General features: G+C 41.6%; 1 protein-coding gene across 1 annotated transcript in view; it reads left to right on the forward strand.

The window, feature by feature from the left end:
• smg1 (SMG1 nonsense mediated mRNA decay associated PI3K related kinase) overlaps nucleotides 1-16,623 on the forward strand; it is a 49,755-nt gene that overhangs the window by 6,822 nt on the left and 26,310 nt on the right. Inside the window, exons 4-25 of the mRNA XM_059347626.1 lie at nucleotides 86-222; nucleotides 1,669-1,727; nucleotides 2,729-2,942; nucleotides 3,152-3,277; nucleotides 3,358-3,430; nucleotides 4,669-4,766; nucleotides 4,977-5,150; nucleotides 6,068-6,289; nucleotides 6,567-6,668; nucleotides 7,513-7,803; nucleotides 8,053-8,183; nucleotides 8,597-8,755; nucleotides 9,441-9,559; nucleotides 9,645-9,732; nucleotides 9,838-9,939; nucleotides 11,061-11,201; nucleotides 11,345-11,571; nucleotides 11,831-12,030; nucleotides 13,420-13,581; nucleotides 13,717-13,871; nucleotides 13,984-14,117; nucleotides 16,285-16,596. Coding sequence (XP_059203609.1) covers nucleotides 86-222; nucleotides 1,669-1,727; nucleotides 2,729-2,942; nucleotides 3,152-3,277; nucleotides 3,358-3,430; nucleotides 4,669-4,766; nucleotides 4,977-5,150; nucleotides 6,068-6,289; nucleotides 6,567-6,668; nucleotides 7,513-7,803; nucleotides 8,053-8,183; nucleotides 8,597-8,755; nucleotides 9,441-9,559; nucleotides 9,645-9,732; nucleotides 9,838-9,939; nucleotides 11,061-11,201; nucleotides 11,345-11,571; nucleotides 11,831-12,030; nucleotides 13,420-13,581; nucleotides 13,717-13,871; nucleotides 13,984-14,117; nucleotides 16,285-16,596 — 3,426 coding nt within the window. The remainder of the gene's footprint in view (nucleotides 1-85; nucleotides 223-1,668; nucleotides 1,728-2,728; nucleotides 2,943-3,151; nucleotides 3,278-3,357; nucleotides 3,431-4,668; nucleotides 4,767-4,976; nucleotides 5,151-6,067; nucleotides 6,290-6,566; nucleotides 6,669-7,512; nucleotides 7,804-8,052; nucleotides 8,184-8,596; nucleotides 8,756-9,440; nucleotides 9,560-9,644; nucleotides 9,733-9,837; nucleotides 9,940-11,060; nucleotides 11,202-11,344; nucleotides 11,572-11,830; nucleotides 12,031-13,419; nucleotides 13,582-13,716; nucleotides 13,872-13,983; nucleotides 14,118-16,284; nucleotides 16,597-16,623) is intronic.

Consider the following 16,623-nt stretch of genomic DNA (forward strand, 5'->3'; position numbering starts at 1 on the left):
CATGTGGCATTATGTGACGAGACAGAATATTAATGGCGTAAGAGTGTCAGTGGGTTGTTACTGATATGCAGTGTTATTGTTGCAGACAGAGGGATGGCTCACTCAGAGGAGTCTCGGCTGGCCAACCTCCTGCGCCGAGTCTCCAGGGAGGATGATCGCGACCGCAGGCTGGCCACCCTCAAACAGCTGAAGGACTTCATCAGCCACGGAGAGAGCAAAGTGGTCAGTCAGATTGCATAGATATTTGCTTCCTGCTTCCTGCGAACCCTGAATAACACACCTGCAGAATCTTTTTGAATGGCCACCAAGCCAGACAGCACTGACAATATTTAGTTGTGTTGACTATGTGCTTGGGAAAACTGGATTGAAATATGAATGAATGAATGAATGAACCCTTTATTGTCATTGCACAGAGTAACAAGTACAACGAAATTGGCCAAATGTAACAATTACTGTTGAATTGTTGAAGCTTACTCTAATTTGAAAGTGAAAGTGTTTGTACTCATACTGGGTCAACATTAGGGAAGACCTTGTAGACTGACCTAACCACACTGCATATTCATTATAGGTGTGAATCCCCAGAGGCCCTACAATACTATTTTATCCCAATACTTGAGTCACGAAACAATATTATTGCGATTTTAAGCATTATGTGATATGGTGAGTATTGCGATGCAATATATTGCGATTGACATGTTGTTTTGACAAAATCATCTCACTTCAGTCTTTTTTTATTGCTCCACAATGAGAGTCAAACCCACAGACTGACCAACAAAGTATTCAGTCAATCTAAACTGAACTGATATCAAACATGTATGGACGACAACTGCAGCATTTTATCAAACTTTCCTCAACTTTAAGCTTCACCGCGCTGATTAACATGACATCAGAGGATGACTGCTTGAAAATCATTATGAAACATAACAAAACTTTGTAACGTTATTTCGACAACTTCCCTACACGATATTTTGACTTGCATGGTGGCTATAAATTAGATCTTATAGTTTCATATGATACCAATATCTCCAGTATATTCCTAAAATTGAGCCCGCTTTAGCATCTGGGAAAAAAACGGCGAAAATGCTGACAGCCTGCCGCCTGTTGGAATGCTAAATATCGCAATACTATCCTGTATCGATTTTTTTCCCCCACCTCTTATATTTATCTTGTTATTCGATGCATTGTTATTAGGACGATCATGAGTAGGGCTGTGATGATATAGATTTTGGTAAGCTGGCGAGTTACCTGCACGTAGATCCCTATGCAGTCAGTCCTAATGGACGATCAAGGTAGCTCCTTTCTGCGTTAACCTTTGGTAAGACTTGGTTTACTCAGCTGAAATAGGCTTGCACCCAATATAAATTGTTTTGCTCAAATCTTTGTTACCTTAAATCTCTACAATGGAGGGGGCCAGTTACAATAGCCATATTTATGGGAAATGCAACGGGATGTAATTAACTGGAATACCCTTAAAGGATCACTGTCTCGCTGCAGTCTCAGTGAGTATAAAAATGTTAGTCATGCAATGTTCACCCAGTGTTGTTATCAACACCTTTATAAAGCTGAAAGTCGGCCTAATTTGAAATGAAATGTTTGTAAAATAGAATCTAGACACTGACAAATGCATTGCTGTCCTGTTACTTACTTACTGTATCTCCTCCTGCACAGACCCTGGTCAAACAGTTGGACACCATCCTCAGCACCTTAAATGACATTTTGAACGAGAGGTAAGATTAGCTCAGGACTACATCCTGGACACACTGGGGAAAAGGTGTTGGGTGGTACCTCAGAAATTGAAAACCCTGTCTACGAGGCAGGTGTTCTTGGATACATTTTTAGAACTGGGGTCAGGCTGTGTATAGACTGTATATAAAGATGGCCCAACAGCTTCCTGGAAGTGAAGCCAACATATCTTGATCACCTCCTGGTGACTATGTGCAATATAGGTCTTAAACCCCATTTTAGTTAGTTAGAACTGGTCCTTTTTCTGAAAGTTTGAATTAATTATTTTCAAACATGAACACGTTATCATGGCACTCGACTGAGCAGACTCTGGCTCCAAATGACGTCACCAATGCAAGATGGTACTCTTTTGTACATTGGGTGGAATTGGGTCTTTATACAGTATGGGGCAGAAGAGGGAATCTTTTCAAACGGTTAGAAAGCATATCTTTTGAAAGATTATTTAGTTGTGTGGATAATTATGTGGATGTTGCTGAGGTATCTGAGGGATAGCGTCTGCCTGAAAGAATGCATGAAAGTACCGTGCTGTCCATTATTTTTAACTTTAGCTTCTGAGAATTCAGGTATGAATCACAGGTATGACAGGTAGATGACCTGTAACAGAGATGGACATGACACAATGATCTGGAGACAATCAAGAGAGCAGTGTTGGTCCTGAAAAGTAGACAATGAATGAGGAAAAGGACCGGTGTTAGTAAGAACAAAGCAGTGATTCATAGAATTAAAACAATATCAAGTTGTTTCAGCAGTTGCTTTCTAAATCAAAAATAAACCACATTTTGGCAGATCTTGTGTAAATACGACAGTCTGTTAAACAGACACACCACAACATCAGCACGCTGCTCTCTCCCAAACGCAAAGACCAGTGTAAACTCTGCTCTCACCTTTTAGTGCGTCCCCTAGTTTTGCAACAATGAATGCTTTCTGCTCATCCCATATGCCATGTGGTCTTTAACATGTATGCCTCTGGTGTTGACGTTTGCAGCAGTAAGCTGCTGTGGGAGTTGCGTCAGGATGCTGCAGCCTGTCTGGGCCTCCTCTGCACAGTGCTCAGCTACGAGGCCGAGCGTATCTTCAAGTGGCTTTTTCTCAAGTTCACTTCGAGCGGTCGTGACGAGGTAAAGTTGCTGTACCTGGTGGCAGCACAGCGTGCTCTGGAGGCTGCTGGAGAGAAGAAGGCCTTCTCTCACGTCATGCAGGTAACCACACACAGAGGCTCCAGCTGACTTCAGTTGAGCTCCGGCTGAGCTGGGCTTTCTTACGAAATCATTCTGATTTGAACAACTTCATAAAGATGTAGCACGTATATATCATGCTAGCACAGAAGTGGAGAGTGTATATTAGCTGGTGCCAGGTAAAGGCCTGGTACATTGATTATTATCAGGACTGAGTGTTTTATGTGTTTCAGCTGGTGATGAGCAACCTGCAGTCCATCCTGGAGAACGTGGACACACCTGAGCTGCTTTGTCACAGTGTGAAGTGTATCCTTCAGGTGGCTCGCTGCTACCCACATGTATTCAGCACCAACTTCAGGGTGAGTGTTTTAGCAGGGATTTGTATTGTTGCATGTGTTTGAGATACAAAGGGTCAACTATGGTGTTTGTTCTTCCACAGGACACAGTGGACATCTTGGTGGGATGGCACATTGACCACACACAGAAACAGGCGCTCACTCAGCAAGTTTCAGGTCAGTTGGAAATCTTATTGGAAACTTGTGTCTGCTGTTGATCCAGGTTTTTAGTATATTTTTTTATTGCTACATGGCAAATAAGTTACCAGTAGGTGCAGTAGATTCTCAGAAATCCAACAAGACCCAGCATTCGTGATATGCACCCTCTTAAGGCTGTGCAATTGGGCAATTAGTTGAAAGGGGTGTGTTCAAAAATATATCAGTGTGGCATTCAATCAGTGAGGTCATCAATTTTGTGAAAAAACGGATGTGAATCAGGTGGCCTCTATTTAAGGATGAAGCCAGAACTTGTTGAACATGCATTTCTCTTTGAAAACCTGAGGAAAATGGATTGTTCAAGACATTGTTCAGAAGAATAGCGTACTTTGATTAAAAAGTTGATTGGAGAGGGGAAAACTTATAAAGAGGTGCAAACAATTATAGGCTGTTCAGCTAAAATGATCTCCAATGCTTCAAAATGGAGAGCAAAACCAGAGACATGTGGCAGAAAACGTAAGACAACCATCAAAATGGATGGAAGAATAAGCAGAATGGCAAAGCTCAGCCAATGATCAGCTCCAGGATGATCAAAGACAGTCTGGAGTTACCTGTAAGTGCTGTGACAGTTAGAAGACGTCTGTGTGAAGCTAATCTATTTACAAGAATCCCCCGCAAAGTCCCTCTGTTAAAAAAAGGCATGTGCAGAAGAGGTTACAATTTGAAAAAGAACATCAACTGGCCTAAAGAGAAATGGAGGAACATTTTGTGGACTGATGAGAGTAAAACTGACCGACCTACAAACTCTGAATTCAAGCCACAGTACACAGTGAAGACAGTGAAGCATGGTGGTGCAAGCATCATGATATGGGCATGTTTCTCCTACTATGGTGTCGGGCCTATTTATTGCATACAAGGGATCATGGATCAGTTTGCATATGTCAAAATACTTGAAGAGGTCATGTTGCTTTATGCTGAAGAGGACATGCCCTTGAAATGGGTCTTTCAACAAGACAATGACCCCAAACACACTAGTAAACCAGCAAAATCTTGGTTCCAAACCAACAACATTGATGTTATGGAGTGGCCAGCCCAATCCCCGGACCTTAATCCAGTTGAGAACTTGTGGAGTGACATCAAAAATGCTGTTTCTGAAGCAAAACCAAGAAATGTAAATGAATTGTGGAATGTTGTTAGAGAATCTTGGAGTGGAATAACAGTGGCACAGAATGGTGACACTTCTCCCTGTCTGTGTTTAGGCTGGTTACAGAGTCTGGAGCAGTTCTGGGTTGCCGACCTGACTTTCTCCACCACGCTGCTGGGACAGTTCTTGGAGGATATGGAGGCATATGCAGAGGTAAAGTTTGTCTTAAAGCATGCCACACTAAGTTTCTCTACAGCCAAGGTCTAATGCCAGTTATGCTCATCACAAAAAAATTCTAAATTTGTGAGAAGTAAGGAATTATGTTTGTTATTAACACGAAAACTACTTTAGAGATCTTCATGATTAAATCCTGCCACATAGAACTGATGTGTGAATGAACCAAAGCGTTTGTGCTCTGTTTAGGATCTGAACCATGTGATGTCTGGGGAGGTGCTGGATGAAGACATCCCTCCTCCCTCAGTGTCCCTCCCCAAGCTGGCAGCTCTGCTGAGGGTCTTCAGTACTGTGGTCCGCAGCATAGGAGAGAGATTCAGCCCCTTCAGAGGACCCCCCATCACTGAGGCCTACGTCACTGATGTAAGAGCCACACCGAGAACAACTTGACTCGGCGCTGAGCAGTATCAGTAGCAGTATCAAAATATGTTATTGTAGCGATGTGGTGGAAACACATGGTGTCCATAGAGAGTTTTTGTTTCTTGATACAATACTCGAATGGTTTAACATTTATCTGACCTTTATGACTACAATATCAGATAAAAATTAATTCTTTGTTTTGATTCAAATGGATTCTGGAGTTAAATCTGAAGCTAATATGAGGCTTTTAAAAAGTAAAGAGGTGATTATTCAAAGTAACCAAATTCCTTCTCTGTTATTATAACTCCACTGCAATTCAAGGAAACACTAAGAGGTAATTTTGTACTTAAAAAAAAAAAAAGAACCAAATATGCTCTGTATAAGACAGATTTTTATATTGGCCATTAAGTTAAAAAAAACATTTTCATTGTTCCGATAATGGAATTTCAGCCATTTATCACTAGCAATAATGCAGAGCATGGCTGCAGACTGGGGATGCCACTCCAAACCCCAGATGGTTAAGGCAGTCTTTGATTGATTGATTGATTGATTTTATTTGACCATTCTTGATATAAAAAATATGAAACAGCAACCTGTGTCATACGTAATATAAATAGATAAAAAATAGTCAGGGATGACACAATAAAGCCCTAAGGCTTATTTCCATTGTGGTCCTTCTTTTTGTAACAGAAAATAAACTTAAAAATAGATATAGGTTTTATACGCTTTATACCTAGAGATAGTGAGGCTTAGGGCATTACTTAATGCTTTTCAAGTTTTTACATCATTATCATATGTTAAATCAATGATTACTTGAGAGGCAGGGACAATTATGATCTACTTTACTGCTACTTTTACATTTAGAAATATACATTTATGGTATCAAAATCAATTTTTTCATGTGTTCTGTGTGTCTCCAGGTTCTGAACCGGGTCCTCGCCTGTGTGACCACAGCGAAGCAGGTTCAGTTCTCTGAGCCGGTTCTCACAGCAGGGAACGAGTGTGTGGGTGTGTTGCTGGCCAGTGTGGAGCCCTGTGGTCAGCTGATGGAGGGGATCCTCGCCTATGGCCTGGACCAGCTGGACTGCTGTCGGGCTTGTGGCCCGGACTACAATCTGGCCGTGCTCAGCCTCGTCACTCTGGTAATGCTACTTTTACATTTTTAACACACCTGCCCTTTGTTTCACTTTATGCTAAACCACAGTACTTATTTTGGCAGTGGAGCAGCCCAAAACAATCTGGTTTCACTTGTATAATTGACCTTATACTAGACTTCTCATTGGACTTTGCCCCATCTTTATTTTTTCTCATTCCTCCTACAAAACTGTAGCACAGTCTTACAAAGCCTTACCTTTTTCAGAGTGGCCTGCCAGACAGAGAAGACCCATGGAATAACTTTGACTATGCATTTGCTTTCAGATTGTGGACCAAATCAACACAAAGCTGCCTGCATCCTTTGTTGAGAAATTGTTGGCACCTGACTCCCAGCTGCTGAAGCTGCGCTTCCATCGAGAGAAAGAGGTGTTTGTTTGTGTTGCTTAATCAAAAAACTCTGTGAAAGTTTAACATGGTGAGCTGCAGCTTTAATTTAACCCTCCTGTTAGGTTAGTTTCTCAGAAACAACGCCATTACTAACCATCTCAATCAATATTTAGTACAATGGTGTTTTTTCCCTCTCACAGATCATGGTTCAATGAGGATGACTCACTCGTTTTTCATTTAAAAATGCATGCTAAAAATTTTATGTACATTGGAACGACCTACATATAAAATACAATATAATATATATAAAATACATTACAATAAGTTAATTTTTTTCTTTTATGGAGACGGGTGATATGTTAACACCAGTCACCTCTTCTCTTCAGGCTCAGGTTGACCATTGAACAGTATAATATAAACATGCAAATATGTGAAATTAACCATTTTCATTTTATATGTAGATTACACTTATCAAGCCAAGCAGAAGAAGTTTCATCCTGGAAAAATACCTTTAACTATTGTTTTTTATTTTTAAAACCCTGAAATGGGTCAATTTGACCCACAACATAACAGGAGGGTTAATGTTAGGCTTGGCTCCTGTTTTCTATACATGAAATACGCTGCATTGTCGCGACACTCTTCTGCAGGGATTTCCCATTCAGCCACAAAAACATGAGTGACAGTAACATTTATTAGAACTAAGGGGCACTAACCAGTTACACTGACCCAGAAGAGAATAATAATTACTGGGGGTGTGGTCAGAATGGTGGCTGCTGTTTTTATAGTTAAGTTTAGGTTGGATTAAAATTAAAATAAAACAATCTAATGTCCTTAAATGTTTGCTCTACAGAGTGATTATATGTGTGCGCAATCGACTCCACAGGTGATGTCAGCCGTCCACGGTGTGTACCAGGCACTGTTGAGCCTGAAAAACATTCCCACACTGGAGGCTGCTTATAAAATGGTACTGGGTGAGATGGCATGTGCTCTGTCCAGCCTGATGGTGAGCCTGGAACCCAGTGGGAGGGCCCCGTCACCTGAGGGGCCCTGCCCCAGCATCCAGCATCCTGTTTTTGCCTCCCTCACCCTCCCCCAGGACAAGGCTCAGTTCACCCTCCTCTTCGACCTCAGCACCCTCACCACCATTGGGAACACCAAGAACTCTCTCATTGGGGTGAGCCACTTTGCTTTTCTATACTGTTGATTAATAAATGGCACTGGTCATTGATGGTGACTGTAACCAGAACTCCTAACCAACTGTTGGTTTTAGCTAATAATATAATACCAAATGTTTAACAATGATGCTTAGGGTTATTCTGTCTGGGAAAACAAGTGGATTTGATGATAAACTTAACAAAAAGGCACATCATTGTGTCTCTTATGCATTTATACATGTTTGTTGAAATGTTTTTCATCTGTTTAGATGTGGGCGTTGTCTCCTACGGTCTTCGCTCTGCTCAGTCACAATCTCATGCTGGTTCACTCTGAGTTAGCAGTCTACTATCCTGCCATCCAGTACGCTGTGCTCTACACCCTGTACTCCCACTGCACCAGGTAACACACACACACACACACACACACACACACACACACACACACACACACACACACACACACACTTACTGTGAGCAACAACTACGACATTCTGAATCTTGCACACCTATTGAAGTGGCCTCATTTGATTGATAAGGAGCTGTGTTAACTGTTACTGTAATCTGACTTGCTGTTTGAGGACCAAAAGGCTATTTCTGGTGGCTCCACAAAAATGTTCCTCATACATGTTTTAATAGGAACTCACTCAGGAATTAATCAAGAAACCAGTAGATTTATCCTGTATGATATGTCGGAAGTTTTGATGGGTCACATCCAAAGTCAAGATTTAAGTCAATTCACTGAATAACCGTGAGCTGTTGAAGTTGTTCTGTGGTTACTGAATTGGAGTTTTGTCTCTTCTGTTTGTTGTTCAGGCACGATCATTTCATCTCATCCAGCCTGTCTTCGTCTCCCTCCCTGTTCGATGGTGCTGTCATCAGCACAGTGACCACGGCAACAAAGAAACATTTCAGCACACTACTAAGTCTACTGGGAGGTCTGCTGGGGAAGGAGCACCTCTACCCCGAGGCTAGGTTGGTCATCATATTAATTTACAACAATGAACTCAGGATTTGTTAAACTACAGTTAAACAAACAGTTAAACTATTAGTATTGAAATCATTTAATCAATGCACATGATAATTAACTAATTACTCACCAGAGTTGAGATCATAACTCTTTCAAAATTCTCAAGGAAAACAGTTTTATTCTGTACCCGAACCAATTGATTGCTTGGACAATTTTTTGAGCACCTACTCTAAATATGTATGTATACTTGAATTGTCGTCCATCAGAAATGAGATTGCATACATGCCTGAAACAAAATCATGGACACTCTTGTTATTCTTGCAAGCCTGTTTGCATATTTAAGCCTTTACAAAGAGTTTCACATACCACTTATTTAATGCATTTGATCTTAATCAGTTAAAAAAACAAATTGAATTGTTCAAGAGCATGAAAGAATATTTAAAACATCTAGGTTGCATTGGGTGTGACCAGTTGAGTAAAAGATTGACAAAGGAATGCATCACAAAATGTCTTAGCACAAGTGCCTTTTTAGATGTAATCATTTGAACCAAGGCAGCCAACAAGCTCACAAGAAGCAACTAATGTTTGGGTAACTAGTAGCTCTCTAACATTGACAAATATGAACTACATTTCAGCAAAGCCCAGACATTACTGGATACAATTTCTCTGATTGCTGTGTTGGTTTGTCAGGAGGCTGCTGCTGACCTGGGCTCAGGAAATCGCTGTGTTGATGAAGAAGTCAGACACCTACAGCCCCCTCTTCTCCCTGCCCTCCTTCAACAAGTTTTGCAGGGGCTTACTGGCGAACGGTGAGTCTAATATTGTTTTTCACCATGTGTTTCTATGTGATTTAATTTGATGTTGCTCAATGCTTTGTTTGTTTTCTCTGGATAGGTCTTAATGAAGATCAAGGTATCTGCCTTCAGACCTGCCACAGTTTACAGGTCCTCTCTTCATCTCTGTCGACTGAGCTGCTGCAGAGGTGAACATCATACTTACACACAAGTTTAAACTGCTTTCAGGCTGTGTTAAAATCTTTGATCTGTAGAGTAGGCATGCTTTCTTACTGCTCTGTGCTTTGCAACAGGTGTGTGGATGTGTCCAGAGTCCAGTTGGTCCACTCAGCAGTGAGAGTGAGGCAAGCCTATGGCAAACTGCTCAGGACCATCGCCCTGGATGTGGCTTTAAGGTAAAACGTTTTTTACAACTGAAAGACAGTGAAATGGATCTGTTCTCCATATATCAAATTTCTTCGACATAGGGCTGGGCAATATGGCAAAAAAATGATTACGATATATTTTTTTCATGTCGTCCGATCTCGATTATTAACACAGTTTTTTTATATAGTTTTTAAAGTGCCAGTTTTAAAGCATCTGTACTGAAAACTAATGAAACTAGAGAATAAGTCAATATTTTATTAACATACAAAGTAAATAAATTACATAAATAAGTAAAACAAATCAAATGTGATGAACATAGAAAAATATAAAAAGCATTTTTACTCAACAGTACAACTAATATAAAAAACACAGAACTACTTTACAGTCCTGAGTGTTTAGGTATGCAAGACCCATAATAAACAAATTGTGAGATTTGTTGTTGTTAGAAAGCCCACACTGCAAAGTTGTTTATTGAACTAAGTTCCATTCAGTAATAACTTGTTTCTCTGTAAGTTTTCACATGTCCCACTCTCTTGAACGCTCCATAGCCGTTCCGACGCTACTGAATGCACCATACCTGTGTGTGAATTGCCGTGCTGTGAATGTTAGTATTCTTTCGATACAGCGGCGGATAGATTGTAATTTCCTTTGCTCTTTCCCAACATTCACCTGTACGTCCCTGGTTTATTGCTCCAAGTCATGGCTGTCATCTATTTCGCTGCCGTCAGCTCCGCGTTTACCTCCGCGTTTAGCTCCATATTCGGCCTTTCTGTTTACTTCTCCGATAAACTTAGAAACGGAGCAGGAAAAGGTCGACTCTGATTGGCTGTTGTCACGCACATTTCCGACATGTTTGATAGAGTAAATATGCTCACAGCTGATCACAATAATCGACCTGAAATTTGCGATCACTAATTGCGATCATATAATCACCCAGGCCTAGTTCGACAAGACAGGGACCTCTCTGTGAGCTCTGCTAAATGTATGCAAACTTGTGCTTTTCATATGTAAACATCAGTATATACAGAGGAAAAAGATTTAGAAGACATGCACCAGCGAGGATGGCTTTGCTTTCAATGAATTTGTTCACATAGTTGAGTAGGGTGAATGCCTTATTACTCTTGTGTGTTCAATTTTGTTATGTCCACAGTAACCACAGCCACCCTCAGATGAGGGAGATCTCACTCGCCATCCGCCACCATATGAGCCGAGCACCAAGCAGCACCTTCCACCCCCAGGACTTCAGCGACCTCATCAGCTTCATCTTATACGGAGTTCTGCACCGTGGAGGGTACAAATCACAGCAACTGCACAGATTTTAGACAAACTTTGTTGTTGTCTGTATGTTAGAGCGGAATGTTAGAGCGGAATGTTAGAGTGGAATGTTAGAGCAGAATGTTATTCATGGACAACTTTACATTTCTGTATCCACAGCAAGGATCCCTGGCTGGAACGCCTGTACTACAGCTGCCAACGGCTGGAGAAAAGAGACGGCCGAGGAGGCGGAGACGGCAGCAGGCCGAGCGGAGTGCCACGAGTGCTGCTGAAAACTGAGGCGGTGCTGTGGCAGTGGGCGGTGTGGGAGGCTGCACAGTTCACTGTTCTATCCAAACTCCGAACGCCGCTGGGCCGAGCTCAGGACACCTTCCAGACCATTGAAGGTAAAGAGACGTGAGCCAGTTTGTCTTCACTTTGACTGGAACTTGAAATTTGGTTTTCAAGACACTTTTTTTTTTTCACCTTGAGCTGATATGAGGGATTTTTGTAAAGACATGACAGCATACAAGAAGAGAGAGGTGGGGGATGAAATACTACAAAGGTCCCCTGTCGGAGACGATACAGGGATGGTGAAGTTCACGGCGCCGTAATGGAAGGCTGTGGTGCGCTGGTGGCCTAGAGGTTATCTGTCATCTGTTTCAGGTATGATCCGGAGCCTGGCTGCCCAGAGTCTCAACCCAGAGCAGGACGTTGGCGCATGGGCTGGTGCTGGAGGTGATGGTGACGGACACCACTCCAATCAGCTCCGCCTGGCTCTGCTGCTTCAGTATGTGGAGAACCTGGAGAAGCTCATGTACAACGCTTACGAGGGCTGTGCCAACGCTCTCACAGCCCCACCAAAGGTGTGCAATTTAAAGTTTCATATTCCACTGCTGCTGAAAGACAAGTGTTTAAAATAATATTTATCTAGAAGGAGTGCTTAGACCAGGAATAATTTGAATAGCCATTTAAATGGATTCAGAATGGCAACCATGAAGCTTTAGTAATAGGCATTGACAGGTTTCTACATAATACAGACCTGCCAACCTGTAATTTGCAGAAAGCCTCTCAAACTGGTAAAGCCCATGTATTTCTCACTTGCCATGCTCTTATATATGTCCGCTTGCACAGCAATCACTGTCTGTTTTTAGTGTCGACTAGGTCATTCACATGAACTGGCAGATGCAGAAATAAGAGTTACTCAGTTTGTATGCACGTACAGGGTAGGGATGGGCATCGATTTTCGAATATTCAAATAGTCATTAAATCATAAAAAATTGAATAGTTCATCATATCTGGAAAAAAAAAGTAGGCTGTATTACTAGTGCATTCCGCATGGAGGCAGCGTAGCATTTGATTATACGGTGTGGCGGGCTAGATGCCAAGCTGTAGAAGAAGAAACAAACGGGGGGGAGGGTGTTGTCCACGGCGGGACAAGTTAGCCCCCAGAGGGATTTACGAGACTCTGGAGGTGACGTATGGTTTTCGCTGTCGCTAACTGTGCACAACATCAGCAGCTGAAAGCAGCATGGCTACTTATGCACAGCGTCTCAGCTGATCATAAACATAGTGATTGTGAATTAACGGCATCGCTAACTGTGCACCAAGTGTCTGGTGCTTGTTGTAAACAAACAGAGATCGCTAAGTGAACACCTCCTGCAGCAGCAGCACATACACACTGTACTGCTACAGAGCTAACTGCCGCTAACGGCTGCTATTCTTAACAAGCCGAATTATCGAATATTCGAATATTAAACGATTAGTACCCGACGATTATCGAATAGTACTTTTGCCTGAAATGCACATCCCTAGTACAGGGTACAATAGCGAGTGTCCATCAATTATTTACACCTCCAGCATCAAACCAGCCGATCGGTCACAAACTAATATTATTTAATGATCTGTGTTTGTCTACACATCCAGATGATAACACACACACACAGTCCACTTTCACACAGTAAGTGTATGTGAGTGGACATCACAAGAGTCAGACTGAGCCAGAAATCTATTCGTTTATTAACATTTTCATTAACTTGTTGGCTCTAATGACCAACTAACAATATTTTTTGTTATTTTTGTAAACAATCTCTAATTGGTATTGAGAAATTTTGCGGATTATGTACAGTAATTCATTTTGTGAACAACAGTGATTCACATGTGACACATCTAGCTCTATGAGGTGGTACTCAGAAACTTCGTCTAGCGTTGGCAGGTCTGATAATTTGACACATCCCTTCTTCTCTGTGTCCCAGGGCATCAGGACATTCTTCTACACGAACCGCCAGACATGTCAAGACTGGCTGACAAGAATCCGCCTGGCACTGATGAGAGTTGGTCTTCTGTCTGGCCAACCGGCAGTAACCATTCGCCATGGTTTCGACCTGCTTACAGAGATCAAAAACACCAGCACCCAGGTCAGTACAAATGCACTGTGATATGAAACCTTCAGGTGAGTAACATACGCTCTACAATCAACTGTTTTGTGCAGACATTTGGTTGTATATTTAGTGGCAGCTTTTATAATATACCTGTTTTCGTTTGCTCATCAGGGTCCAGAACTGGAGGTTCCTCTGACCTTGCTGGTGGAGGCTCTGTGTGAGCTGTGTTGTCCTGAGGCCATCCATGGCCTGGCAGCCTGGAGCCTCTTAACCACTGGTCGGGGTCTGGGCTGGCTGTCGTCAGTCGCCCTGCAGGCTGAGGGATGGTAAGTTCACCAGACATTCTCACAACTGAATAAAATACTCAACAAAATCATGCATGTCCACGTCATTTATTTGGTTATCCTCTACTAAATGTTTGTGTTTGTCTGTGTATAGGTTTGAGAAGGCAGCTCTGGAGTACCAGGATCAGTTGTCTGCAGTCACAGGGGTGGATTGCAGCATCAAAAGCTCTGAATGCTGTCTGCTCAAACTCTCCAGCAACACGAGCAGCCCCAAACACAGCAGCAATGGTAAGCTCTTCCACTACACCCCTGCTATTAACTGTCTTTTTAGTTATTATGATGTGACGAATTTGGTGCTAAACATTACCAATGGATAACAATGGTCAAAAATCCTTCTGGAATGCCACATTAAGGCAGAAGGTAGGTAGGTAAGGTATAAACATATAATAGGTGAAAGAAACGCAGTTACCCCAAAATGAAGAGGAGTAGTATAAATTGGTCATTTCTTCAACCCATTAACGCCTAAAGCGCCTGGGGAAAAAATGCCTGGAAAACCTATGGCCGATTTTCAAATGACCCCCTAAAACCTGAAGTTTTTCTGGAAATTCAACACCTACTAAATAATAGATTTTTCAGCCTCTGTAGCAGATAAAAATGAAATTCAAAAAGTATTTGAGAGCTTATACCCGTGGCTTTCATACGAAGTTGAGTTTATTTGTCCAAACCTTCAATACATTTTTTTTTTAAATCAACAAACTCAGCAAATGTTACATTTGACTGAATAAAAAATCCTATGCATAATACTAATACATGCCCATTAGCAAGATGCAAACATGATATGACCACTGGAAGAACAAGACATAGTTCTCATTAGCCTACTGTAATAAAAAAAAAATATCATAATAATAATAATAAATAATAATAATACATTTTATATATTGCACTTTTCAGGGTACTCAACGACGCATAAAGTAATATAAGACAAACAGTCATGATTTCTTATATCATCATCACAATCAATTAGCCTATTATTATTATTAATATATTATTAATAATATTATTATCTCCAGATGGCCACAAATCTGTCTGTTCTTTGGTGAAAATATGTCGTCTAAAACATATTCCTCATCCATAAATGCCGGTCGATTTGTTCCGAGGGTTCAAAGTCCGGATCAGCAATTAAATCACCGGCTATTTTAATCAGATCTCTTCTGTCACTTACTGCTGAGCTCCTCCGCTATAGTCGTCTTCCTCCATGATTTAAAGTTCTGGAAAAGTCCGATGTTGCATTGCGACACTCCCGCATGTATTCTGATCATGTTCTGATGCATTTCATTGGCCAAGAGACCGAAAATAGGTGGAAAAAAATACAAATACTACAAAATGACATATCCGCTGTCCCGGCCTTAATGGTAGACTGACGCAACAGCGCTCCCGGCTTTAATGGTAGATATATTTAATGGTAATGCTTTCCCGGCGTCAATGGGTTAAAGGGGAGACTTGTGAGTACCGAGGGAACCCACTTTTTTCAGATATCTTGAGGAAAGTTGCCATGCTAGTTTTCCCCTTGCTAATATTTTGCTTAACTTTTGTGTTTTTTAAAATATGAAATTATCACCTTCAAATGTGGACTTCACGCGGACTCAAATTGGTGTACACAAGCTCAGACCAGATGTGAGATCTGATCGTACCCTCTGCTCACGTCCAAACTGATCAATGCCGAGCCTTGCGTAGAAATGTTCCTATGGCCACTTCCTCACATACGTTAATTTGATAAATGAGGGCCACTGTCTTTATCCATCTTTCAGTCCTCAGTCCTGACAATTGTGCCGCTGTAATGTATTATGTTGGCAGTTGCAGGTCCAGGGTGTTAATTAATAGACGGCATGCAGATTGGCTCACGTGCACTTGACACCAATGCTGTTGAGACGTCACATCTCTGTTGCTCCTGGAAATGCCAGCATGTTATCTAAAATCACACACTGGGGCTGCATTGTGTCCCCATTGTTTGATTCAAGGTTAAAAAAAAAATCATATTATCATATATATCATGTCTAAACTGAAACTAATGAACCCAGAATTCAATTTAATACAGTAACATAAATAAGATGTTGATTTGTACCACTAATATTAGAGGGGCCTTAAAATGTAATACTGTCGAGTTGAAAAGCGATGAAGCAGTCATGTAATATCTGCATCATAAATTGAGTATAATAGTGTGAGTTGCCGGTCATTAGGTTCACCATCATTTATTATAATAATGTATCACTATTTTAGGTACCGGTATCTTTCATCAGGTTGACATGTGTTAGTAGTTCATTATTTGTAATACGCTTTGGTGTTTTGCCTTTGATTAATAACACTGTGAATACTGTAATGCACTGCACCATTGGAGATCAGAGGACTGCTGGTCAAATAGTTTATTTTCTTGGGATGTTTTTTCCTCTCAAAAAAGGTGACAGCAGGAAGACGGTGCTGCTGAAGTCCAGCGAGTGCTCTCCTGAGGTGACGAACTTCCTGGCTAACAAAGCGTGTCAGTGTTACGTGGCGCTCTGTGATTGGGCCTCGGTTAAGGAGTGGCAGGCCACCGTCAACGGCCTCAAACAAAACTCCACCAACCCAGTCAGCATCAACCTGAGGGCAGATTTCAACTACATCCAGGCTCTGAGCCGCTTCGAGGAGGGAGATCTGACAGAGTGTGGGGCTCAGCTCGAGCTGCTGCCTGGAGAGGACTGCAGCTCGCTCTCCAGCAGCAAGGATAAGCTGGGTGAGCGTTTTTTAGACTGCGTTCTAT

The sequence above is a fragment of the Centropristis striata genome, chromosome 13 (genome assembly GCF_030273125.1).
Source record: "Centropristis striata isolate RG_2023a ecotype Rhode Island chromosome 13, C.striata_1.0, whole genome shotgun sequence".
NCBI classification, from domain to species: domain Eukaryota; kingdom Metazoa; phylum Chordata; class Actinopteri; order Perciformes; family Serranidae; genus Centropristis; species Centropristis striata.